Source organism: Lampris incognitus, chromosome 3 (assembly GCF_029633865.1).
Source record: "Lampris incognitus isolate fLamInc1 chromosome 3, fLamInc1.hap2, whole genome shotgun sequence".
In the NCBI taxonomy this organism is placed as follows: Eukaryota; Metazoa; Chordata; class Actinopteri; order Lampriformes; family Lampridae; genus Lampris; species Lampris incognitus.
Genome location: NC_079213.1, coordinates 76,043,435 through 76,070,079, shown reverse-complemented (window position 1 = coordinate 76,070,079; position 26,645 = coordinate 76,043,435). Strand labels below are relative to the sequence as shown.

The window sequence follows — 26,645 nt, the reverse complement described above, 5'->3', positions numbered from 1 at the left end:
TGAGGTGACCATGCTAACCACTGTGCCACCGTGCCACCGTGAATAGGCATACAGTTTACAAATTTAGCTCAAGCCAATGCTAGGTTAGCTTAGCTTTGATGATGTATACCTGCACTGTGCTTTATCTCTGTACCAAGTGTCTGCACTATGCTGTGCACCGTACCTCATGGTGAGTGAAGAGCAAATTTCTTATCATCTGATAGCAGCCTAAATTTTAAGATTATGATTAGGTTTAGGCTTAGGTTTAGAGAAAAAGGTAAGTTTAGAGTAAAATTTTGGGTTTGAGGTCGGGGAAATAGGATTTTGACTGTATGTGTGTGCGTGTGTGTGTGTGTGTGTGTCTGTGTGCTGGGTGGCCAGCAGGGTGCCCACTGCCCACTTTTGACAGAACTGGGAATCAGCAAGTTGATCACACACTTGTTTCCCTGGCAATATCAACCACTGCAGTGGACTAACTTTAAGAATCTGGCAAGAGGAACAAGACATAATTTATTCTGTTTCTCTCCCTCATCCCAATCAGCCAGGAGCTCTCCTGACTTGAAAATACAGAGCCATAAATAATCAAAACATCCACATACATTATGGTCATAAAAATATATATCATAACATCGCTTCTAAGGGACACTGAAATGGATCCAGACATTATTTCGAAAAAGTAAACAGCAAAGAAGCAAACTTGCTTTCTCACTGACACGCAGAGAAGACTGAAAGAAATCATTGTGTGCTGCAGGTTGTCTATCAAAACAAATTTTGTTAGACTAACCCACTTGCAGGAGACAGAGAGAAAAAAAAATGCTCAGATCAGGAGAACAACCCTTGCAAATTCAAGGAGATCAGAGAGGCTTGGGAACAACTGAATCAGGGTCAAATTACTGAGATAACATTTTATCAGAAGAAGTTGGAAGCACGGTGATGTTCAATATTTTCTGTTAATCTTTTTTCTTTTTCTTTTTTTTTTACTTGACAGCGCAACTCTGGGCTCCTGTGGCCCGAGGGTTAAATATAGAATCTCACACAGAGAACTATACATGAACAGATTATAACCGGAGGAATTATTCATGTCCTTTTTAAATATTAACCAGCACACATCATTAAAAGACAGACTATGGCTTCCTGGCCCACTCTACCAATGACTACAGGAAAAGGGAATGTTTTGTCAAAAAGCAGAAATAGACTGCACAAAACTACATTTTCTTTCTTTCTTTCTTTCTTTCTTTCTTTCTTTCTTTCTTTCTTTCTTTCTTTCTTTCTTTCTTTCTTTCTTTCTTTCTTTTTTGATTAAAGAAATTTCATTTTAACACTTAAACTATCTTAGATTACATTGTTTTTTTTCCTCCAACAGCTAAATGTATGCTGACATGTGCTTTAGAAATGTTTTAAATTTTTGATGTCTCAAGACATTTTGAGCAAGTTTCAAGCTGCTGAAGCAAATTTAATGTGATACATCTCAAAGACGTTGTGGAGACATATTGGAATTGGCACAACGGACAGTTTACCATTTAGTACGGAAATGATGACAAGTGGCTTTCACTATGAAGGCAAATGCTCCGGAAATGTTAATTTTAGCAAGGATCCATGAATCACTATGCAATCAACTGTATAAGAATGAATCACTTTTTTTCTGTATTTTGGACACCATTTTATTTCCTCGCCAGTGAATATGTACCTCCTGGCTACCTGATGACTTGTCAAGGCTCAGTGTTTTCGGTTTTTACCGATTTTCACTGAAAAATACCCAGATTTTTTAAAAGGAGCAGATTGGTTTAAACTGATTTTCACCCTCATTTTATGTTTCCACGGATCCAAAAGTTGTTCCTGTTCATGTGAGGTTATGTAGCAGTGTCCTCTTGTGGCGAAATTCGGCATGCTGGATGGTTTTGAAAAATAAAAACCGAAAACGCTGAGCCTTGTGAATTGAGGACATGGACCTTGGCATTACTTACAAAAGTCCTCTGGTAGACATCAGACAAAAATGATCATTACCAATTATCTGTAATTGGTTTTAACCTGCTTTAAGAACCAGGCCTATGGTGTTTGCAAAACAAGCAATACTGATGTATATATGCAATAAGTGCAGGGCTTTTTCGTCAGGAAACATCAAGTTGACATCCTTAATTACTTTGTAAGCCCTGTTGGTCTAGTTATCTTAGGAAGTTAAAACAATATCTATGACAGAAATAAACGCCTAAGACCCTCATCTCTTCCCCGGGGTCCCTTTCCTTTGTTGGGCAGGCACGATTTACAGCAGTTTGTGCTGGTTGTAGGGTAGGTAGAAAGTCTTGGTATATCATTATATATCATGATAAATACAACACGCTGAACTCTTGGTTTTGGGTCATAGCTGTGATCAAATAATATCTGTAATGGTAATTACCACACACTTAATTCAAATTGATATTCTCTTACACAGAGAATCTATGGTAGTGGAATGGGGAAGCCTATTTACAGCAATGAATCAACAACCAATTTGATCAAATAATGATAACAATCGACAACTCTGTGATTTCACAGTGTGGCAGCCAAAAATCTTGGTGTTAGGTTTGATCCCAGCCTTTCCTTTGATAAGCACATTAAAGAAATCACCAAGACTGCCTTTTTTTCACTTACGTAATATCGCTAAAAGTTGGTCTTTCCTGTCCATGGCTGACAGACTCTAATACATGCATGCATTTGTTTTATCCAGACTTGATTACTGTAATGTTCTGCTTTCAGGTCTGCCACATGCTAGTGCTAAAAGTATTCAGATGGTTCAGAATGCTGCTGCTAGAATCCTAACTAAAACTAGAAAATTTGACTGTACTACACCAATTCTTGCCACCCTTCATTGACTTCCTATCCATGTTAGATCAGACTTCAAGGTGCTTCTGCTGACTTATAAAATCCTAAATGGACTTGCCTCATCATACCTGTCTGATCTCCTTAAACCATAGATTCCATCTTGAGCTCTCTGCTCTCAAAATACAGGGCTCCTGTGTGTACCCAAAGTTGAGAAGAAGTCAGCAGGTGGCAGGGCCTACAACTAGTTGCCTTTCAACTGATTACCTCATGACCTGTACTCCATGGTGGTTGGTTTCAGTTTCAATGAATTTACCAAGCACTGTTCTGCTGATGAGATTATAGAGTATATATTGTTGACTATTGCAAACTGTTCTCTTCTCTCTCTCTGAATAACGTCTTCTCCTTTCTCTTCACCTGTGTATGTGAATGGTGTGATGTGAGTCTCCCCCATGTGCATGTGTAGTCTGTCCTCCTTCCAAGGTTTCATGGTGACGGTGGCCATCACCTGGACACTGCCTGGCATCCTCATCACATTTTTATATCTTACAAATCCATATAATTCTGTTATCCTGCTTCAAAGTTATACCCTTCTCTCACTCTGATGTGTGACTGATGTTTTTTCTCGTCTCTTCGCTCGTGTATGTGAATGGTGTGATGTGAGTCTCCCCTGTGTGCATGTGTCGTCTGTCCTCTTGTCAGGTCTACATGGTGATGGTGGTCACGGAGCTCAGGCCCTGGGCTGTTCCAGTGGCATCTGTAGACTGCTTGGCATCCTCCTCATCACATTCTTCAGATGTCTCATACTTCCATTATAATTCCATTATCCTCTTTCAATGTTGTATTCTGTAAATTGTGTTTTATGCTGTACACACAACATCCATTGCGTGTCTGTCTGTCTTGAGAGAGAGAGAGATCCCTCCTCTGTTGCTCTCCCTGAGGTTTCTTCCTATTTTTTCTCCCTCTTAAATGTTTTTTTAGGGAGTTGTCCCTTATCTGATCCAAGGGTCTAAGGAAAGGATGTTGTGTTGCTGTAAAGCCCCTTGAGGCAAATTTGTAATTTGCGATTATGGGCTATACAAATAAAATTGACAATAGCAAAATTGATATGCAGGACGAGCCCAGTCGGGAAAGACAAAATACAGCATGGATTGGTATTTGGGACTCAGAGTTTTTCCTCTTTTGCTATTCATTGTCTCTTAAATTACAGTTTTATTTCAGTTATATTTCTGCAGTTCTGACTAAGATAAAAGACCCCGTTATTGCTTTAAAATACCATTATAACTAGGGAGTGGTCACATGTTGCCAGTATCTCTATTGATTACTTTGAGTGAAACCACTATTCATAAACTCTAGAAGTAGTGAAACAGCATTTAAACACAGCGTGCTGTGTTGCAGTTATAAACTGCGACTTTGAGATAAGGTCATGGGAGAGGAAATTGGTGACAGCAAGTATCAGGATCAATGAAGCTTTTAAGGATCCCTTCATTGATAAGTCACCTACAAGCTTGTTTTCTAGAGTTACTGTCTCCTAATCAATGTCCAATAATCTAACATCCAGTACACAAGTGACAGTAAGTACCCATCACCTTTCCCCCTGGACAAAGCCCTTAGGGCATTCAAAGCCAAACATAATGGAAACGGTGCTCAGCCAATGATTTACCTGTGAGGGGGCCGTGGAGTGTAAGGGGGACTGGATTTATTATTGTGCAAGCCTCTTTTAGAAATTGATTAGGGGGTATACATATCCCATGTTAACCATACATGATGCCCAGTACTACCACACGTGCAGGACACAACAGCTTCAGCAAACCATAGTGAAGTTCAATGCAACTGCACATCACACATCTCATAGTTTCTTTCAATCAGTTAACTTCATCCAAATCACTCATGCCACACCACACTGTGGGTGCTTTTTGACCCCTCCTCCTCCTTGATAATAAAAGATGAGCTGAACTTTTATCGTCTCATGATGGGAAATTAGGTTTTTAGCAGCAGCGAACAGAGGTGTAGGTTAGAGTATTTAAAAAGTGAAATAAAGGATATAAATCACAATTAAATTCTGTTAAAAGTAAGACCATTTTTATAATGCTAATCTAATTTTTTTCCTGAGTACTCAAATGTGGTCATGGGTATTAGATCCTGACACTTTAGTAAATTGAAACCGGAGATATATTTACTCAGATACATTCCTGCATATTATGCACTTCAGCGTAATGACGAAGTAATTTCCATCGAGTGACAGACATTTTGAGAGCTGCCGTCTGATGCAATCACAGCCAAAGCCAAAGCCACCAGCCTTGACTGACAGCTCCACCTTTGCTGACAAAAGCTTTCTGCCTCTGGAGGTCCCTGGGCCTTTTAGCATGTGCTGCCAGGCAGTAAGACTGCCTGTCTCTGTCTCTTTCGGCTGGGTGGCTGCTTGATGGGAATCTGCTGCTCTGGAGGAAGCAAATCTGTCTCACCTCACTTATATCCTCCTGACTACAGTCACCACCACGCTCTGTTTCATCTTTCTAATGGCCCTTGCACTCCAGATATACTGCTGTTCTCCCCTCGTAAGGTCAGAGTGACTCACTCTTGAGGTAAGCAACCAGGAAGTAGCTGTTTAGATGAAACAATGACACAGAAAAATAGCTGGTTTGGTGTAAATCAGAGCTTCATATACTAATTTATCAATGACAAGAGAGACATCTTCTGCATACGAACCATCTTTCCACCATGGGTACTGGGCAAATCTCACCCCCCCACATCCAGCAGTATAAACACTATAAATGAGGTGATGCATGCAGCATTTTAATTAACACTCAAAGGTCCCAGGACTTGGACTGGAAAAAAGCCTGGGGAAAAAAAATAATTTACAGTCTTACCTGTCACTGAGCCAATTGCTGAGAACTAGTGACATTAAGGCACAGGGACAAAGGACACTGCACATGCATGCACATGCATACACACACATGCAAGCATGCACACATGCACGCGCGCACACACACAGTGTGAGAGAGAGGTTCAGAGCTTCAGCTTTGATCTATAGCTACAAAGCAGAGGCTGTGGTACCCATAACCAACTCATTAAGCCACTATCTAGAAAAAACAAAGAGCAGACTACTGAAGAATCTTGTTTTCTAGACCCAGGGTTAACTGGCACACATAAACAGCTTTCTTTTACAAAGAAATAGCCCTTGACTTTAATATAACAGGCTGATATAATCACAGGCTGTGACAACACTGTGGAGCAGAGAATAACGTTAAAAGCCATTAAACATGTACAGAGATTAATAAACGGGCAGATGCTGTAGCCAGTACAGTTAAAATGTAAGGGTATGGATGAAGTGGAGCATGATTGAAGCACTAGGTGCTGGTCACCTTCAGCAACCTAACTAGATATGTGAAAAAAAAGAGAGCCGTGTTTCCTCATGCTGCCCAGAGGGACTGCATTTAGTGCTCACTGTGACGGCTGTTAGATTTCACCAGCATAATTTATCTAGCTGCATTCTGGATAAGTTACAGCTGCGGCCTTGGAGCGAGACAGGCCACAGTGGCCACTGTCTGTACAACACAGACAGCCACATTCGCTGAAGGTTGCAATGATTATGAGCATGCCAGACTCTCAAAATGATCTGAAAATGAATGCTATGAATTGTGTGTGTGTGTGTGTGTGTGTGTGTGTGTGTGTGTGTGTGTGTGTGTGTGTGTGTGTGTGTGTGTGTGTGTGTGTGTGTGTGTGTGTGTGTGTGTGTGTGTGTGTGTGTGTGTGTGTATTTTTAACACAGGGCAAGAAATCGAGAGATTGCAAATATGTTTGCATGTAAAGCGTCTATGAGAAATAGGTCTATTCATTCACTTTTTAAAAATGCATGAGTTTTTAACATGTCTAAAAAACAAAACAAAACATTACATTTTCCCTAAAGTAATCATCAGAAAAGTTTTTTTGTTTGCAACGGAATTTACAATGTTGTGAGTTTATATGCTTGAAAATACTCATCTAAAAAGTAAGCTTGCGGAGTTTCCTCTTTTAATAATTTCTCCAATTACATGAGAATGAATTGATTTAAAGCTACAGAAGGCAACATGGACATTCCAACTCCGCCTGTCTGCTGCCTCGTACCACTATGCTAAGCCCCTCCCACCAAATGACACATCAAACATGCACGCGCATTTTGTGGGCCTGAAGCGGAACGTCAATGTTGTCAACTGTTGTAACTAACTAGCAAACTAGCGTTACCTGTCAAGGTATAGAGCATCCTCCGCGTTGCTCTTCAGCCCCTTACACAAATACCTCTCCAGTTATGCTAACCCTCGTCTGATCTCTCTTTTTATTTAGTGCTTTCTTTTTCTCTCTCTCCTCCTCCCGGCTCTCGCCTCTTTTGGTCTTTTTTTGTGCCATACGCCATTGTGAGGCAGAGAGATTGTAAATTGAACACAAGTTGCCATAGCTCTTGACACACCTTCCGCGTGTGCGCCTCTGTGCTGAACCGAGATATGCACAACCCGGATGGCCCTTGTTTGTAGAGTCAATGTGATTGGCTAGTTACGTGCTAGCTAGCTCTGATTGGTTGTTTGAATCAGACCGGGTCCAGTTTAAAAAAACAAAAACTAAACTAAACTAAATATAAAAGTGCCGGGCGCTCACAGACATTTTTTAAAGGAACCCTTCGACGTAATATTGTTAGTGACATGCAATTGTCAAAATTACATATCTCAACCATTATTATAATGAAATAATATTGCCTATTGCAGCTTTCATGCTTTCCTGGTGAAAAGCACAAGAGATGTTTCTGCTACATGGCTGGATTTACAGCCTTGCTGTTACTAAGTGCCAGTGTAACCTGCAGTGCGGGTACAATGCCCCTAAGGATTTTAAGTGGCTATATTTATTCACCACTCTTAAACAGGGATGAAATATCTCACAGCAATTTCAAGTAATCATTCTGTGTAGCAAATATGGAAATACATGGGTTAAGTTAATGTGTGTTAAGGAACTCAGCATGTGAGCAGGCAGGCACCTCTTCAGATATGGGATTTATTGACACACCGGTACACATAAGTGTTTACCCTTCCCAACAACGGATGCATAAGAATACAATCTTAGTAGGGCAATCAGTATTCACAAGCCTGAAGAATACGGTCCACAGACTGCATTCACAGCAAGAGTATCGCATATTTACTGTCCATAAATTCTCAATATGAATTGAATTTGGGCCAAAAATGCATATGTTATAAAATGGGGAAATGCAGGAAGTCATTCTATTATTTGATAATATTATTTCCTAATTTGCCGTTGTTATATTTAAACCAAATTCAAGTTATATATATATCCCCCAACATAATCTGGAGAGATTATTTCTATATTGGTCCAGTTTATGTCACTACAGAATTTATATAGGCATATATTTGGGTCAATGTGGCTCCAAATACAGCCAAGCCTTCCTGAAAATGAAACTGTACCATGGCGATTTGTGAGTGTGACAGGATGTTTAAAGAGGCATATCGATGCATCATGGAGATTTAGCAGCTGAACAACAACAAAAAACACCTGATCAGTCAGGGTAGAAAATCTAACTCTGTATGCATTCAATGTTTATAAATGTAGGGATATAAGAGGATATAGTGGCAATTCTGAGTACAGTGCCACAGAGCTGTAAGAAACTATCTAATCCACTCACAGTGCGGTATCCAAATCTCATTATCGCACTGCACAGTATTTTTCTGAACATCAATGAATGGAAAGTTTTCAGTTCCTTTCTTTGGGGTTAGCAGTATGCAGCAAGGATAAAGAAAGTAGGGGTTTGCTGCATTTCCAAGTAAGATCCAAGGACACTTGATAATCTGCCCTTGAGTAAATGAATCAAATAAAACCCCCACTAATGTCTTCTACCATGTACAGCCTAGATTTTATATGTGGCAAGAACAAGTAAACAAAAACAAAAATTGCATTTGCAGAGTCAACGCATCCTTAAAGGATACTTCCCTGAAGTAAATCCCTCTATGTTTTGCAACTCTTAAAAATGCGCACATTACTGTTGCTGATTCACATCATCAGTAATGACGATGGGCCAGTCTAACTGCTATAACAGCATAGTGGTGGGAGGGAGGAAGTACAAATAGAAGAAACTCTAAGCAAGATGGAGGAACTACAGCTTGGATCAAACACTGGAGAACTATTCATAGATTTATAGCTGTTGGTGTTTTGAAGGCAGAGCCTCATTCATACAGGTACTGGCTAATTTTACCATCAAGGGGGAAATTTTTCTTTAAACTTAATCATTTTGTAGTAAAATGGACACAAAAGGAGCAACTGATCACTCAAACGAAAATAAAATTTACAAGTAAATGCGTTGAACGTGTCACTTTTTCCAATCATGCCAACAAGCGACAGATATTCGGATATACTATTTCGCCATTCTTTTTTAGGATTTAAGCGAAATAAAGAAAATTTGAATGCTTTTAAAATTGCACTGCTGTTCTGTCACACCGCAAAACCACAATATATATTTTTTATATAGTTATTTCAGTCCCATGTGGGTGTATTCTCAGAATAAATTACATGCACACACACACACACACACACACACACACACACACACACACAAATACAAAAACTTGTGCACATGTGCGTGGGGGTAGAATAGCTTTGTGAGATCTATTTTTAATTTCTTATTATTGTGGAACTAGCTATTTTTTTCTGGGATGCAATAATAGTTTTAATAACAGAACTACAATAATATGGGACTTAATGCCGCTGGAAGTTGTGCAGAAGCTTTCAAAGAGCTCTGTGCAAATGCTGGCAGCACAAGCAATATCCTGTGTTTGGGATGGGAAGTGTGATTGGGCTGTAATGAATTAGCAAGGGCTCGAAATAGTAGCAGCCCAAGGCCTGCAATAAGCTTAATATATGTCTGTCTTCTAAGGTGTCTGCCTATTTGAACATCAATATAAACTGAGCAGCCCCCCCCCTCCAAACACACAAAATATGTAATAGTGCGATAAAAGTGAATATTACTAATTTCTTACCCTTTATGTCACCTATGTGATGAAGACAGATAACTGCTGCGATTGTTACCCCCCAACCTTAACATGTAACATCTTAACACATCCAGACAGAAGTCGCAAAGTGTGTTTAGAAGTCACATTTCTTTCAGATCGATGAAAGTGTGCATGCTGCGCTATGGGGCTGGAGGCAAACCGCACATCATGAGTGATCGAACAGCAATGATAAAATGTTCACTCTTGGTGCCAGCAATAGTGTCTACCTACCTGATATGTGTTGTCAAAGCTGTCATACATGAACCGTGTGATCAGAGACGTCTTTCCCACTGCAAGAGAACAAAAAGACACAGGATTATTGAGCATGCATAAAGACAGACAGGCAGTGTGTTAAATGACCTAGGTCTGAGAGACACAAGCAGTCGCAGTCCTGTGAATTGAAATACTTAATCACTGTGGCAACAGGAGTAATGTTGTGCTTGCTTCCATGGCTGGTGCCTGCTACCCAGGGAGCTCATTACTGGGTTTGAGGGCTACTAGTGGGTCATCAATTACACCGAGCCTAGGTATGATTACAATTCTGTGGCTGCTCAGATTAGGTCTGTCCCCAAACACATTCATGTGGAATTTCCCATGTGTACCTTCTCCCCCATGTCTGAGCTTAACTCTACCTACTGCATAATTTTGAAAAATGCTTAAAAAAAAGTGGGCAAGGGACTGAGGAGGTGGGGGGGTGCATGTGTGGGGGTGTGGGGGGGGGCTGAGGAGAGGGGTGGGGTGGGCGTGGATGGGTGAGGCAGGAGTAGCTGGGGGGAATCCGGGAGACCATTCCAGCACGTGCCGCTGCCGTACACCACCATACCCAGTCCCCTCCACCGGCCCGCCTTCCGGCGCGGCGTTAATCACCAGCCCACAAAGACGCCCCAGCCGCCGCAACGCAGATGCACCGCAGATGTAAGAGGCAGGTGGGTCACCCACCTCTGATGAGAGGGCGTTAACATTCTTTTTTTTTAATTTCATGACGTAGATAGGTCCGAACCGGCAATGTTCAGGGCTGATTTAAAACAGTAGATGGCATGTTGAGCCATTTTCAACCCACGAAACGGCGATTCGTATGAATTCGGTAAGAAATGTATTAACACCAGTATTGATGTGTTTCATCACTGTACAGTCATATCATTCAGTTTACAGCTCAAAAACACATCAAGTGTTTAGTACCTCTTTAACAAGCTACATGGCTGGAGGGGGGGGGGTATGCGGTGCATAAAAATTATAAATTATCTCTCAATGGGAAACCCAGGGGAAAACTCAAGAGCACATTTCAATGCTTTTTTTTTATTGACTTGGGGTAATTTTAGATAGCTATGCAGCTACAAAAGGTATGGTATCTACAGTGAGCTTCACACGCCAGGAAAAAATTAAAAAAACACGATCCAAGGGATACAGGCTTTTTGAAGAAACACTGGTGTTTGTCTTTTGTTGTAAAATTCCCATGCATGTGTTATGTCTGTGTGTGTGTAGTGGTATGTTGAGGAAATGTCTTTAGAGGTTCATTGTAGGAAATGAGGGCTTCATGGCATGATGGCACAGTGGTTAGCTCAGTCGCCTCACAGCAAGTAGGTCCTAGGTTCGAACCCTGGGGTTGTCCAACCTTGGGAGGTCATCCCAGGTCCTTTCTGTGTGGAGTTTGCATGTTCTCCCAGTGTCTGCGTGAGTTTCCTCTGGGTTCTCCGGTTTCCCCCACCATCAAGAAGACATGCATGTCAGGGTTAATACTCCTGTCTGTGCCCCTGACTGAGGCGTGGCAAGACAAACTGGAGTTTGTCCCCAGGTTAAATGCAGAGGAAGAATTTCCCCATGGGGATCAATAAGTAATAAAATATATATATATATATATATATATATATATATATATATATATATATATATATATATATATATATATTTAAACCGTTTTAACCTCTGAATCACAGGTATAAAACTTAATCTCACTGAGAGCCACCTAGAAAAATCAAAATGGAGCAAAATGCTGGAAATTATCATATAAACAATTGCTTTACTGAATAAAGGAACCTGATAACCTTTGACCATGTCACAAAATTATCTAACATATATTACATAGTATAAAATATTGCTTGATATAAAACCCCTGTGACATTTCGATGAGAAAAATATCTGCTTTAGTAAAATAATTTTTTGACCATCGTTCTTCCATCAAATGTAACTAACAGATGGCCTGCCTCAAAGGCTTAAATAACACATCAAAACCTGTTTGTTGAGCATATATTTGCCCCTGCTGGACGCTGGGGACGTTTTCTTTGATGCAAGTCCTGGATTGTGCATATTTGAGTTCGTCTATCAGTACTCACAGCCCGATTTGCTGATCTCCATCATGCAAGTACATTTGCTCACAAAGATAGGAACATCTAAACACACTCGGTACCCATGGACCCTTGAAGGTGGAGCATCAAAAGGACAAAGATTCAAACCTAACATCAGAGCACCACTGTGCTCTAATCCCCCCAGGTCCATCTGCTTGTATCCTGATGACTTTGTAGATTTCCAGAAAATAATTTCCTGAGATTTTTGGGTGGTCTGCATCTGATGCTATGTATGCAGTGCACAGTGCTGCACTCTGTGAGGTAACTGGGATTCGTATTCACACTCGGCGCAGCTGCAGCTAAGCAGGTGAGCACAAACTGAAAATGTCAATTTAAACTTGCTGCATCGTGCTGGATCTAAAATGATCTCAGGCAAGATCCAGTCCACAGGCCTTCGTTTGACCACTGGGCTCTCAGTTGTCCCACACCAGTGCTTTTTAACACACTGGTTGTAATAAATGGAAGACTTGAACTTGGAGCGCAATTAACCCATCGCAGCAGAATCAGCACAAGACAATGTTGAATAATGCATGCTTAATTATCCAGGTAAGGAACTCACAGAAAGTTGAATCAGTTCATCTGAACACAACATTTATTGAGAGAAACATTTCATCACTCATCTAAGTGACCTCTTCACTCTCAACTGACTGCAGGTATCCCCACCCTTATAAACAATACAGTGGCATAACGACCGAAACCTGCGATCATATGCAAATTGCCATAAGCATTAACTAGAGTTACAATGGCCATGTGTACTATTCACAGAGGACTGGGGAAATAGTTGCAATCACAGCATTGTAAGATGGCGACAGATGTACTCGTAGTCCCCCCCATGAGGCCCCTCAACATGACATTTCAAACTTAAATCATTCATAATAACACTCTAGATGTCAAAATCCACTCAATAGTTTACAAGCATTAAGTAAGCCTACTTCATCAGTGAAGTCTAAGCAAAGCTAAAAGTTCGAGGGATACGGCTAGCCTCTAGTGAAGTAAGACTTGATCACTAGAAAGAACATCTAAGTGTTAGAAGGTCTAAGGAAAAATGTTTCTTAACAGTAACAATCATTGGGAAGTTGGGTTATGATTGTAATGGATACATGGTTATAAAAACGACTTCCTAATTCCAGATATGTTCAATAATTTTTTTTTAATTGTGCTTAAGATGTTTTTTCATTACACTTATTCAGTTCTACAAAAGAGGAATGGCTGGAGACTGTAGAACATAAACTCGTTGATAGATGGCCTTGTTTAGACAGCCTTGTTTTCGGATTTCCTCTTAGTGCTTTCATTAATGAGAGTAACTGCACCAAAGCCTTTCTACGCCGGCATGAAGAGTTGCCAGTGGGAGTGAATCACATCTTCTTTATTTACCAGAACTAAAAACTGTTGACTGAGGACTTGCTTAAATATTCCTCTTGAAAGGCGTCAGTGGGACTGTTCTAATGTGCTTGTGAGTAATTAGGCAAGCAATTGCCAGATATTTAAAAACATTTACAGAGGCGCTGCAATAGCCCTTAACACAAAAGAAAATGCATTATCAAAAAGGAGGCATTGTGACAGAGTTAGGTGGACAGATAGTAGATCTGCCTTGCTCAAGTGTCCTTGAGTAATGACCCTACCAGCTCTAGAGAGTGCTGCACCATAGCTGACCATGTGCTCTTAATTCCCCCCGGTGGGGTGGGGGGTGGAGGTGAGAGGGTGGGGTGAGAGGGGGGCAAGCAATGTTGCAATTTCTCCTCGAGGATTAGTTAAGTATCCCATTATAGAATAGAATAGAATAGAATGGAACTATATTATCCAGCTGAGGCTGGAAAATGACCTTTGATCTCACCAGATTCAATAAAAATGTCACGTTACATCAATACAGCAAATCTCATCGCATCACACATGTATGCATTAATTGTATGACAATTAATGCAGCATACACACAGTGTACAGCATAGATTCAGCACAGAAGAGTGCAGATTAATGCAGTTTGTTCATCAGATTTAGTGCAGTTATTATTATCAGTGACAGGTTAGATCCCTTCATGGTGCAAAAAAGGCAGACATCTCTGTGTGCCACTGGTCAGCTGGTCTTGAATACGCTTGTGAAACTTAAATGCATGCTGATGTGAAATTAACTGGTCGCTCACTCAAAACATTTGAAGAAGTGTGTAGTCAGAAGATGTGAACTGCCATTTGATTTATAGTTCGCCCACTGGGCAACCAGTAGTAATTACACAGAAACTGTTTACAGACAGAGCTTTTATCAGGCAGACTAATTATGTGCATTTGTGCTCTCGGCGGGCTCCCATATCTGCAAGGGAGCATCTGATGTATAGTCTACTGATTTTAGTGATTATTAATTAATTTTCCCATGCTAAGTTATCAATTTATCATCAGGCTTATAAAGCTCAAGAGGTGTCCTAGATCAGCGTTTCTCAAACTGTATGCCGCGGCACCCTGGTATGCCGTCTGACAGCGTCAGGGGTGCCGTGAAAAAATTTGCAAATCTAACATTTTTCATATCAATTATCAAAAATTAAAATACTAATTTATTTTACAAAATGTTACTGAATAAATGAATGGATGAATAAATAAATGGATAAATAAATTCATTTCAGATAAATAAATAGCCTACATACTCATGAGAAACTGTCTCGCGTGCCCATTTCCCCTCCCACGTTACATACGGGTCAGTGCAGTGCGCGGTCACGTAAGGTCAGGGCATCGTTGTTCTCATTTTACACGTCCTGACATTTTGATGCCGCTAAAACCCAAAACCAAGCCATGGATCGTTTCCTAAAAAGAAAAGTCCCACCAGAAGCTCCAACAGATGGGGATAATTCAACAGACACTGACAGTGAACCGGAGCCTTCTTCTAGCAACAACCGGCTTTTATCCTCCAGTTCGGAGTCGTCTGCACCCGTCGTACCACCGGGAGATGCTAATGTTAGTAAGGGCAAGGCTACTAGCAAGGGCAAGGCTAAAAAGACAAAGACAAAGATTTTGCGATACCACGACAGCTACATTGCACTTGGCTTCATTAGTACCGATGATGCATGCCCTCTCCCGCTCTGCCTCGTATGTGGAAAGACACTGGCAAACCAAACTATGGTTCCCAACAAACTCAAACGACATCTGAAGCAAAAACACCCACACCTTAAAAACAAGGGGAAGGAGTACTTTGTTCGCCTTAAAACCCAGCAATCGCAGCAAGAGAAAGTCATGTGTAAAGCTGCCAAAGTATCCGAGAAGGCTCTGGAGGCCAGCTACCTCGTAGCAGAAATAGTAGCGAAAGCCAAGAAGCCCAACACAATCGCAGAGTCTGTCATAATACCTGCTTGCACGGCAATCATTACCAAAATGCTTGGCCCACAAGCTGCCAAAGAAGTAGCCAAGGTCCCGCTTTCAGACTGCACAATAGCGAGGCGAATCAATAGCATGTCTGCCGATATTGAAGATGTCGTTTTGGATAAAATCAAGGCCAGTGGACATTTCTCCTTACAACTCGACGAGTCAACTGATGTGAGCGGGCACGCTCAGCTTTTAGCAAATGTTCGCTTTGTTGATGGGGGCCGTATTAGAGAGAACTTTTTATTTTGCAAACTGCTCCCCAACAACACTACAGGAGAAGAAATCTTCCGTGTGACAACTGAGTATCTTGACAAGGGTGGTTTGAGCTGGAAGAACTGTATCAGTATTTGCACCGACGGCGCGGCTGCAATGACGGGCAGTGCCAAAGGTTTCATTACCAGGGCCAAAGCGCAAAACCCTGATATACGAACAACCCACTGCTTCCTTCACCGAGAGGCACTTGTTGCTAAGACGCTACCAAAAGAACTTTCCGACGTACTGAACAAAGCAGTGGACATGGTTCATTACATCAAGGCGCGCCCGTTAAAGAGCCGCCTTTTTTCCATTCTTTGCGAGGAAATGGGAGCAGAGCATCAAAGCTTGTTGTTACACACGGCTGTCCGCTGGCTTTCACGGGGTAAAGTTTTGACCCGAGTGTACGAGTTAAGAGAAGAATTGAGGGCCTTCGTGATAGACAAGAAACCTGCATTTGCAGAGCTACTCGCAGACGAGCAGTGGTGCGCAAAACTCGCGTATATGGCTGACATATTTAAGCACATAAACGAGCTGAATATCAAAATGCAAGGTAGACAAGAAACCCTCCTCTCCTCATCTGACAAACTACGCGGCTTCAGGTCCAAGCTCACACTCTGGCGTTCCTTTGTAGACCAGGGCAGGCTGGATATGTTTCCCCTGTGCAATATGCATACAAACAACACCACAAACAACACCCACCTTATTATCTGTCTGCCTATCTGTTCATTGATACACGCCGTCCCCTAAAAATAAAAAAGGATATTTGCACTAATAGAGGGATGCAGTGTCGTTTTTAGCTATATTTCTACACTGGGGTGCCTTGAGATTTTAGGCACTTAAAAAGGGTGCCTTGGCTGAAAAAAGTTTGAGAAACACCGTCCTAGATTAAACACACATGCCATCAACCGATCCCTTACTAGTTGAGAGTAACTCTCAAACATGACTGGTCTAGTACATCCTAAACCATAGTAGTGTGTACCCTGCCTTCTGCTTAATATTTAGCACAAAAGACACAAACCTGCCAATAAAAACAAGAAAGAAACCTACTTCATTTGACATTGTATTCTTACAACAAATGTGTTCTCTGCATTTAAGCCATTCTGTTGTATAGCAGTAGTGGGCAACTGCAGCGCTCGGTGACCAACTCCAGTTCTTCTTTCCATTGCCTTGGTCAGGGGCACAGACAGGAGTATTAACCCTAACATGCATGTCTTTTTGATGGTGGGAGGAAACCGGAGCACCCAGAGGAAACCCACACAGACACGGGGAGAACATGCAAACTCCACACAGAAAGGACTTGAGACAGCCTGGGGTTCGAACCCAGGACCTTTTCGCTGTGAGGAGACAGTGCTAGCCACTGGGCCACCTAGCCACCCACAAACAATCACACTAATCAAATTCATTGCAAGTATCAGAGGTGAGTGACTATGGTGATAGCACACATTTTAACAGATATGTAGACATTGTTCAAAAGTAGAGGTATATTAGTATTTCAACTTCATCGGATTATGATATTATTATTATTATTTTTATCATTATTATTATCATTATTATTATGGGCCCCTGGGCATGGATGTATAAAAGCCCCCCTCGTCAGGGTAGGTACACTGACTTGCAGCCAACAGCACAATAGCCACATTCCCATGTACCTCAACAGGATTTATAGCACACACACACAATTATTGCCAACAGCATATTAACTAAGACATACATGCACCTGCTGTTTCCTTCAGTTTTTCAGTAGGACTTTGGGGGCTCTGTTATGGACATGAATGACTAAGCCCTTTGACTATGCAACGAGAAATGCAAAGTTATTAACAGCGACTTCAAGCAGAGGTTCTGGCCTCTGAGCCCTGAAGGCCCCCCTAGCCCTTGGGCCCCTGGGCCTGGGCCCGGTAGGCCTGTTCGGTAATCTACTCATGTCATTACATGCTCTTATTTCTTCAGATCTATGTCTCCATACATCATATTTGTAATATTTGGGGGGCATAAAGAGGTGTGTGGGTGCTAAGGGGAGTTGGTCGAGAACACAGAGCAGTGTTAGACGGACAACCACTCGGTAGCTACCCTCCAGAGTGAGACTGAGAGTGTTATCCAACATCCTTATTGCTGACTCATCCTCCTCAACCACCGAGCAACTGGAGACAGAGCTCTCCGCGGCACTCACTCAGCCCTCTCGACACACAGTCACTGATGAAAGTCTTAAAAAGACACAGCAGCCCTATATTTCTACATCAAAAAGCAGCAGCAACCTTGAGTCTGGCTAAAGGGAAATTTTGCCATTAATAATCTGCACGTCCTGTGACTGCTGGTGGTGCAATTCATTTTGACAGAAAAATCAACATTCTCCTGCCATGAGCGATGCTCTACATTGCCTACATGTACCAGCATGCATTACACAAGGGTTTTTCAACAGCAGCGATTAGAAAACTAACATCTCAGCCAATCATCTCGGCCTTGTCCGTCATCTGCCATCCACTGATGTCGATGGACATCAAACGTATGCCAGTTTGCTGTGGCGGGCAAGAGTGATACAGGCAACAATGGGGAATATTGTGTATGTTAAAGAGATGCTGCTGATATGATTAATATGTGGAAATAAGGTTAAAATTTTGCTTTCATGAACAGCAGGTCATCAAAATTTACCATCCAAAATCCAGCCGCAGAGAGAAAATTATAGCAGACTTCAACTTTGCATGAGTGCACATACAAATCAGTGACATAATGAATGATTAATAACATGACTCATCTGTCAAACAGAGGCATTATGGTGAAACAAAACTCCAGCCCAACTTCCAAATTTCTGGAAGCTGCATCACAGATAAACAAAACACAGTTTGATTGTTGCAATTTTTTTTAAATTCAATCGGAACATGTTTTCAGATCTGTCTATATTCAATCAATAAAGCAGACTGAAGAGGGAGCTTGGCTATGCCCATGGCTACATTTTTAAGAATATGTTGTAATAGCCTCAAAGAAAAATCATTAAGGAATCAGACATTTAATTAAAGTGGCAATTTCAAAGATTTCCACTGTCTGTTAATTTACTATCTTTCACTTGTTGACAATCTTTGTTGCTCCTCTTCGGTTGGTACACAAGAGAGGAAGTTCCACCTATTCTCTCTGGTGGATCAATCACTGCTGACTTGAGTAAAACACGTCAGTTCCACGTCAGCTTGCACATCCGGAGCTCGCTCGCAGTAGAGCCACTGCTCCCTTGCATTGAAAGGAGCCAGTAGAGGTGGTTAGGGCATCTGATTAGGATGCCTCCTGGGCGCCTTCTTTTGTAGGTTAACCGGGCACGGCCAACTGGGAGGAGACCCTGGGGTAGATCCAGAACTCGCTGAAAGGACTACATGTCCAATCTGGCCTGGGAATGCCTTGGGATCCCCCAGGAGGAGCTGGTGGGTGTTGCTGGGGAGAGGGGCGTCTGGAGTGCCCTACTTAGCTTTCTGCCACCGCGACCCGACCCCGGAGAAGCGGCTGAAGACGAATGGATGAATGAATGGATGGATGGATGAATGAATGAATGTCAGTTCCTATTCATGGTTCATATGCTCGGTTTGAGGTTTTTTTGCGGTGACATACTGAAGCTGTTTTTTTTTAAATGCAAACATTTTCAGGAGCGAAAGCTGTCATGATTTGAGGGTGAGCTGAATCATTATTGTTTTACCATAGTCAGTAATAGATAGCAACGAAATGGACATTAGCTTATATGAAAAAGTTCGAGGTTATCACTTTAAATCTCACAAAATAATGTCTAATTTCTAGACGTTGCCCTTGTTATAGAATTTTCAGATTCCCCGCAGACTCCCCTTGGCGTGAGGCTAGGTTAGATTGCCCCCCCAACCCTAACCCTAACCATAACTCATTCATGCCAAGGGGAATCAGATTCTGGCAGGGAGTCATAAAATTCTATAACACCCGTATACAGTCTTCATTTTTACCAACACTGATCATAATTATTTCAGAAAGCTTCCTGACAGTTGAAACTAAGACCCTCACATACAAAATGTTCAAACTATAAATGAACTCGGTGTACAAGCTTAACACAGAATAAGGGTAGATTAGACATATCCAAGGTGAGGCAAAAAAAAAAATCACATTCCAACATTTCATGATGGAAATCAATATCCATTTAATCTACTGTTTAACAAATCCTTGGGGTTATTTGTGAAAAACTATCTTATTTTGATATTGGCAATAATCCAAATAGCTTTTTCTTTAGGGTCTGGCACTGATTAATGTGGATCTGTGTAGTTACCATCACCTGAAACAGAGAATGTAGTGGGTTCTTTGAAGCAGATTTGGAGCCCTAAAAAAATGCTTTTGTTCCCATCCACATGTCAGTATCCAAATCCCAAACCTCATCTCATCCCCATCTTAACCCTTTCCACAAACGGCTCTGCGAACTCATAGGCTCACTCTACAAGCTAACATGTGGCTGTAAATAAAAGGTCAGTAGTTTTAAAGACAAGCTCATCTGAGCCCAAATCCTGATCTGTTTACGGCCTGAAAGCAAGATCTCAATCTGCATATGCTAATGAAACTCTTCCTTGGTTTCTGCCTTAATGAGTATCTGTCTGGGCCATGAGGGGATGGGATGTTTCTTGTGATTTGTTGGCACTTAAAGTACAGTTTAATGACATAGCCCCACTGGTTGCTTTTCACAGTTCTTTATATTTGCTTTTGTTACAAGTCTGCATTGTAATCCTGCAGGATATGTAAATATAATTATTCTCATAAACATCTGTTGAACTATGTAGAAGCTTTAAAAATCATTTATTGAAATTATTTATTGAAATTATTTAACGAAATATAACCATTGTTCTTTATTAGGAAATATTTTTTTTCTTTTACACAAATGCAGTAGTGGCTAGATAGCATCATGTATGACAGAATGCCTAGCAACTTAATCCCCTGAAGGACAAATTCAGTTTAATTTGAATCAAATCAATTCAATTCAAAACACACTTGAAAAACCCCTTGAATGTACAATAAATTAAAAAAGTGGCTCTTTTGCCCGCGTTTCTCCACTGAATAAAAGCGTTTTATGCACCAACGATTCCACTACACGTAGCTAGGCCCTCAAAAGTGTGGGCAAAGTGTGACCGACAGCAAGTCAAACCCCGAAAGGGAACTGAAGATTGCAAACACAGCACATCGAAGATATATTTGTAAAATTACGGATCTCAATGCATCCCTACAACTGTAAGACAGAGAGAAGGCGAGAGACCCAGACATACCGTACATTTTCATCTTTGGGAATTTTTGTGTTAACACACTTTTAAGGTGGACTGACACCCAAGTGTGCAACACAAGGAACCTATAGACCCTTTTATGACCTACGTCACGCATAGTATGTGCACGCATTTTGGCAGCAAAAGAGGCAACTTCTCCATCTCCAATCAATGCAGAGTGCACGTGGATTTTTGATTGATTGATATTTACATTTTTAAGTCATCTTGTTGTGTTGTGGGTTGCCAGAACAGGTGTAGCTAAACTAAAGGTATTAATTTCTACCACATTCCTTCGGTGAAAAGACCATTCAATGCAAACAAGCGAAGATTGTGGCTACAAGCAATAAAACGAGTCTAGATAAATACATAAGTGGCTATCATAACAAATAGAAGTTATATTGTAGCATAAATAAGAGGTTATAGCATACAATTGTATGGTTGCAAATAATAAAATCAATTTTTTGCTGTCAAAATGCGCACACATACTAAATCACGTGATCACTGTTTACCAACTGTAAAAGGGTCTATACCAGTGACCAGAATGTAACGGTGCAGGGGAACATTTGAGCACAGAGGGTACAAGCTGGGTGGAACTATGACACATGGGATAAAACAGATAAAACCAATGATTTGTATCAAATTTGTGATTTAAAAAAACATCACTAATTTTACATACACATTGATCAGCTTCAACCTGGTGGTCATTTTGACAGTACAGCTTAGTGAGATGTATCAAACCCTAAGTTTTGATTTTTAGCCACCCTAATCTATGCCCCAAATGCCTCCAAACCATGCAGATAGCTTGAAAATGATGTATTCTCACTGGAATGGGCCTTTAATGACCTAGTGCTTTGTATGAGAACACTTGGATGTCAGCATCTATTTATACTTTCATGAAAATGGATCAAAATGAACTCACAGAAGACTGACAGAGGATTTTCAGTGAAGGATGTGCTGTTGTTCATGACCTAAAAGACTCGAGTGTGTCCATATAAGACACTCAATGATAATATCAAACCCTAAAGTCTTTTTGTTTCCTTGACGTTCCTGTTGCTAAACTTTTTTTTGTAATTATTCAATTAAGATAGTGTCATTATACAGGCATTACGTATAGTAATAATACTAATACTTTTACTATTACTACTAGTAATCGTAATATTATTATTATTATTATATATAATGTTATTATTACTATATATACTATATATGTTATTATTACTGTATATATATATATAATTATTATATATACTATATATATTATTATTATATATAGTAATATTATTACTATATATAATACTATATATAATTATCTTATGTAGAAGGCACGATCTAAAAGGGATTGGAGACTGCAAGGTGGTGACATGGGAGAACGTAGCTAGGCAGCATCGGACAGTGGTCTGTAGGATGACTTTGGAGACCAAGAAGAGGAAGTAAGTGAAGGCAGAGCCGAAGATCAAATGGTGGAAGTTGAAGAAGGAAGACTGTTGTGTGGAGTTCAAGCAGGAGTTAAGACAGGCACTGGGTGGTAGTGAAGAGTTGCCGGATGGCTGGGCAACCACTGCAGAAATAGGGAGGGAGACAGCTAGGAAGGTACTTGGTGTGTCATCAGGACAGAGGAAGGAAGACAAGGAGACTTGGTGGTGGAATGAGGAAGTACAGCAAAGTATACAGAGGAAGAGGTTGGCAAAGAAGAAGTGGGATAGTCAGAGAGATGAAGAAAGTAGACAGGAGTAGAAGGAGATGCAGCGTAAAGCGAAGAGAGAGGTGGCAAAGGCAAAGGAAAAGGCATATGGTGAGTTGTATGAGAAGTTAGACACTAAGGAAGGAGAAAAGGACTTGTACCGATTGGCTAGACAGAGGGACCGAGCTGCGAAGGATGTGCAGCAAGTTAGGGCGATCAAGGATAGAGATGGAAATGTGCTGACAAGTGAGGAGAGTGTGCTGAGAAGGTGGAAGGGGTACTTTGAGGGGCTGATGAATGAAGAAAATAAGAGAGAGAAGATTGGATGATGTAGGAATAGTGAATCAGGAAGTTCAGTTGATTAGAAGGGAGGAAGTGAGGGCAGTTATGAAGAGGATGAAGAGCGGAAAGGCAGTTGGTCCTGATGACATACATGTGGAGGCATGGAGATGTTTAGGAGATGGAAGTGGAGTTTTTAACTAGATTATTTAACACAATCTTGGAAGGTGAGAGGATGCCTGAAAGTGGAGAAGAAGCATACTGGTACTGATTTTCAAGAACAAGGGCGATGTGCAGAACTGTAGCCACTACAGAGGTATAAAGTTGATCAGCCACAGCATGAAGACATGGGAAAGAGTAATAGAAGCTAGGTTAAGAGGAGAGGTAATGATTAGCGAACAGCAGTATGGCTTCATGCCATGAAAGAGCACCACAGGTGCGATGTTTGCTTTGAGAATGTTGATTGAGAAGTATAGAGAGGGCCAGAAAGAGTTGCATTGTGTCTTCATAGATTTAGAGAAAGCATACGACAGGGTGCCGAGAGAGGAGGTGTGGTATTGTATGAGGAAGTCGGGAGTTGAAGAGAAGTATGTAGGAATGGTGCAGGATATGTATGTGGGAAGTGTGACAGTAGTGAGGCGTGCAGTTGGAATGACAGATGGGTTCAAGGTGGAGGTGGGATTACATCAAGGATCGGCTCTGAGCCCTTTCTTGTTTGCAATGATGATGGACAGGTTGACAGTCAAGATCAGGCAGGGTCTCCATGGACAATGATGTTCATGGATGACATTGTGATCTGTACCGAGAGTAGGGTGCAGGTTGAGGAGAACCTGGAGGGGTGGAGGTATGCACTGGAGAGAAGAGGAATGAAAGTCAGTAGGAGCAAGATGGAATACCTATGCATGAATGAGAGGGAGGACAGTGGAATGGTCAGGATGCAAGGAGTGGAGGTGACGAAGGTATATGAGTTTAAATACTTGGGGTCAACTGTCCAAAGTAACGGGGAGTGTAGTAGACAGGTGAAGAAAAGAGTGCAGGCAGGGTGGAGTGGGTGGAGAAGATTGTCAGGAGTGATTTGCAACAGAAGGGTACCAGCAAGAGTTAAAGGGAAGGTTTACAGGATGGTTGTGAGACCAGCTATGTTATATGGTTTGGAGACAGTGGCACTGACGAAAAGACAGGAGGTGGAGCTGGGGGTGGCAGAGTTGAAGATGCTAAGATTTTCACTGGGAGTGATGAAGAAGGACAGGATTAGGAATGATTATATTAGAGGGACCTCTCAAGTTGGACGGTTTGGAGACAAAGCAAGAGAGGCAAGCTTGAGATGGCTTGGACATGCTGGGTATATTGGGAGAAGGATGCTGAAAATGGAGCTGCCAGGGAAGAGGAAAAGAGGAAGGCCAAAGAGGCGGTTTATGGATGTGGTGAGGGAGGACATGCAGGTGGCTGGTGTGACAGAGGAAGACGCAGAAGACAGGACGAAATGGAAACGGATGATCCGCTGTGGCGACCCCTAATGGAAGCAGCCGAAAGTAGTAGTAGTAGTAATATATAGTAATAATAATATATCAATAATAATATAATGAATAATAATAATATCAATATTATGGCCAGAGGTATGTGGACACCTTTTCTAATTAATGGGTTCAGCTATTTCAGCCACACTCATTGCTAACAGGTGCATAAAACCAAGCAAATAGCCCTGCAATCTCTATAGACAAACATCAGCAGTAGAACGTGTCATACAGAACTCAATGACTTTCAATGTGGCACTGTCATAGGATGTCATTGGAGGAATAATGGTCTGGGTTGTTTTCCATGTCGGGCTAGGCTCGTTAGTTCCAAGTGAAGGGAAATCTTAATGCTACAGCATAAAATGACATTCTAGAGAATTGGGTACTTCCAACTTTGTGGCAACAGTTTGGGGAAGGCCCTCGTCCGCATGACAAGGCCCCCGTGGACAAAGTGAGGTCCCTAAAGACATGGTTTGCTGAATTTAGTGTGGAAGATCTTGACTGGCCTGCATAGAGCCCTGACCTCATCTCCAACCAACACCTTTGGGATGAACTGGAGTGCCAACTGTGAGCCAGGCCTTCTCCCCACCATCAGTGCCCAACCTTGTGGATGAATGGGAATTAATTCCAGCAGCCAAGTTCCAAAATCTAGTGGAAAGCCTTCCAGGAAGACTGGAGGCTATTATAGCAGCTATAAAGTCTGTTACAAAGGGGGGGGGCAGCTCCATATTAATGCCCATGGTTTTGGAATGAGATATTCAATAAGCACATATGGATATGATGTTCAGGTGTCCACATACTTTTGGCCATGTACAGTGGCTTGCAAAAGTATTCATACCCCTTGAACTTTTCCACATTTTGTCACGTTACGACCACAAACATAAATATATTTTATTGGAATTTCATGTGAAAGACCAACACAAAGTGGTACACAATTGTGAAGTACAAAGAAAATTATACATGATTTAAAAAAATGTTTACAAATAAAAAACTGAAAAGTGCGGTGTGCAAAAGTATTCAGCCCCCTTTTCTCTGAGTGCAACCAATTGCCTTCAGAAGTTGCCTGATGATTGCTGAATAATCGAATGTTGACCTAATGACTAAATAGAGTCAACCTGTGTGTAATCCAATCTCAGTACAAATACAGCTGTTCTGTGACGGCCTCAGAGGTTTGTTAAGAGAATATTGGGGAGCAAGCAGCATCATGAAGTCCAAGGAACACACCAGACAGGTCAGGGATAAAGTTGTGGAGAAGTTTAAAGCAGGGTTAGGCTATAAAAATATTTCCCAAGCTTTGAACATCTCATGGAGCACTGTTCAATCCATCATCCGGAAATGGAGAGAGTATGGCACAACTGCAAACCTACCAAGACATGGCCGTCCACCTAAACTTACAGGCCGAACAAGGAGAGCACTGATCAGAGATGCAGCCAAGAGGCCCATGGTGAGTCTGGACGAACTGCAGAGATCCACAGCTCAGGTGGGGGAATCTGTCCACAGGACAACTATTGGTCGTGCACTGCACAAATCTGGCCTTTATGGAAGAGTGGCACAAAGAAAGCCATTGTTAAAAGAAAACCATAAGAAGTCCCGTTTGCAGTTTTCCATAAGCCATGCGGGGGACAGAGCAAACATGTGGAAGAAGGTGCTCTGGTCAGATGAGACCAAAATTGAACTTTTTGGCCTAAATGCAAAATGCTATGTGTGGCGGAAAACTAACACTGTACATCACTCTGAACACAGCATTCCCCACTGTCAAACATGGTGGTGGCAGCATCATGCTCTGGGGGTGCTTCTCTTCAGCAGGGACAGGGAAAATGGTCAGAGTTGATGTGAAGATGGATGGAGCCAAATACAGGGCAATCTTGGAAGAAAACCTGTTGGAGTCTGCAAAAGACTTGAGACTGAGGTGGAGGTTCACCTTCCAGCAGGACAACGACCCTAAACATAAAGCCAGGGCTACAATGGAATGGTTTAAAACAAAACATATTCATGTGTTAGAATGGCCCAGTCAAAGTCCAGACCTAAATCCAATTGAGAATCTGTGGCAAGATCTGAAAACTGCCATTCACAAACGCTCTCCATCTAATCTGACTGAGCTTGAGCTGTTTTGCAAAGAAGAATGGGCAAAAATGTCAGTCCAGATGTGCAAAGCTGGTAGAGACATACCCCAAAAGATTTGCAGCTGTAATT

At 41.5% G+C, this 26,645-nt stretch overlaps 1 protein-coding gene across 1 annotated transcript in view; it reads right to left on the bottom strand.

Annotated features, from left to right (window-relative positions):
* The window catches only part of rab6ba (RAB6B, member RAS oncogene family a), an 84,314-nt gene that overhangs the window by 30,970 nt on the left and 26,699 nt on the right, over nt 1-26,645 (bottom strand). Inside the window, exon 2 of the mRNA XM_056276808.1 lies at nt 10,032-10,090. Coding sequence (XP_056132783.1) covers nt 10,032-10,090 — 59 coding nt within the window. The remainder of the gene's footprint in view (nt 1-10,031; nt 10,091-26,645) is intronic.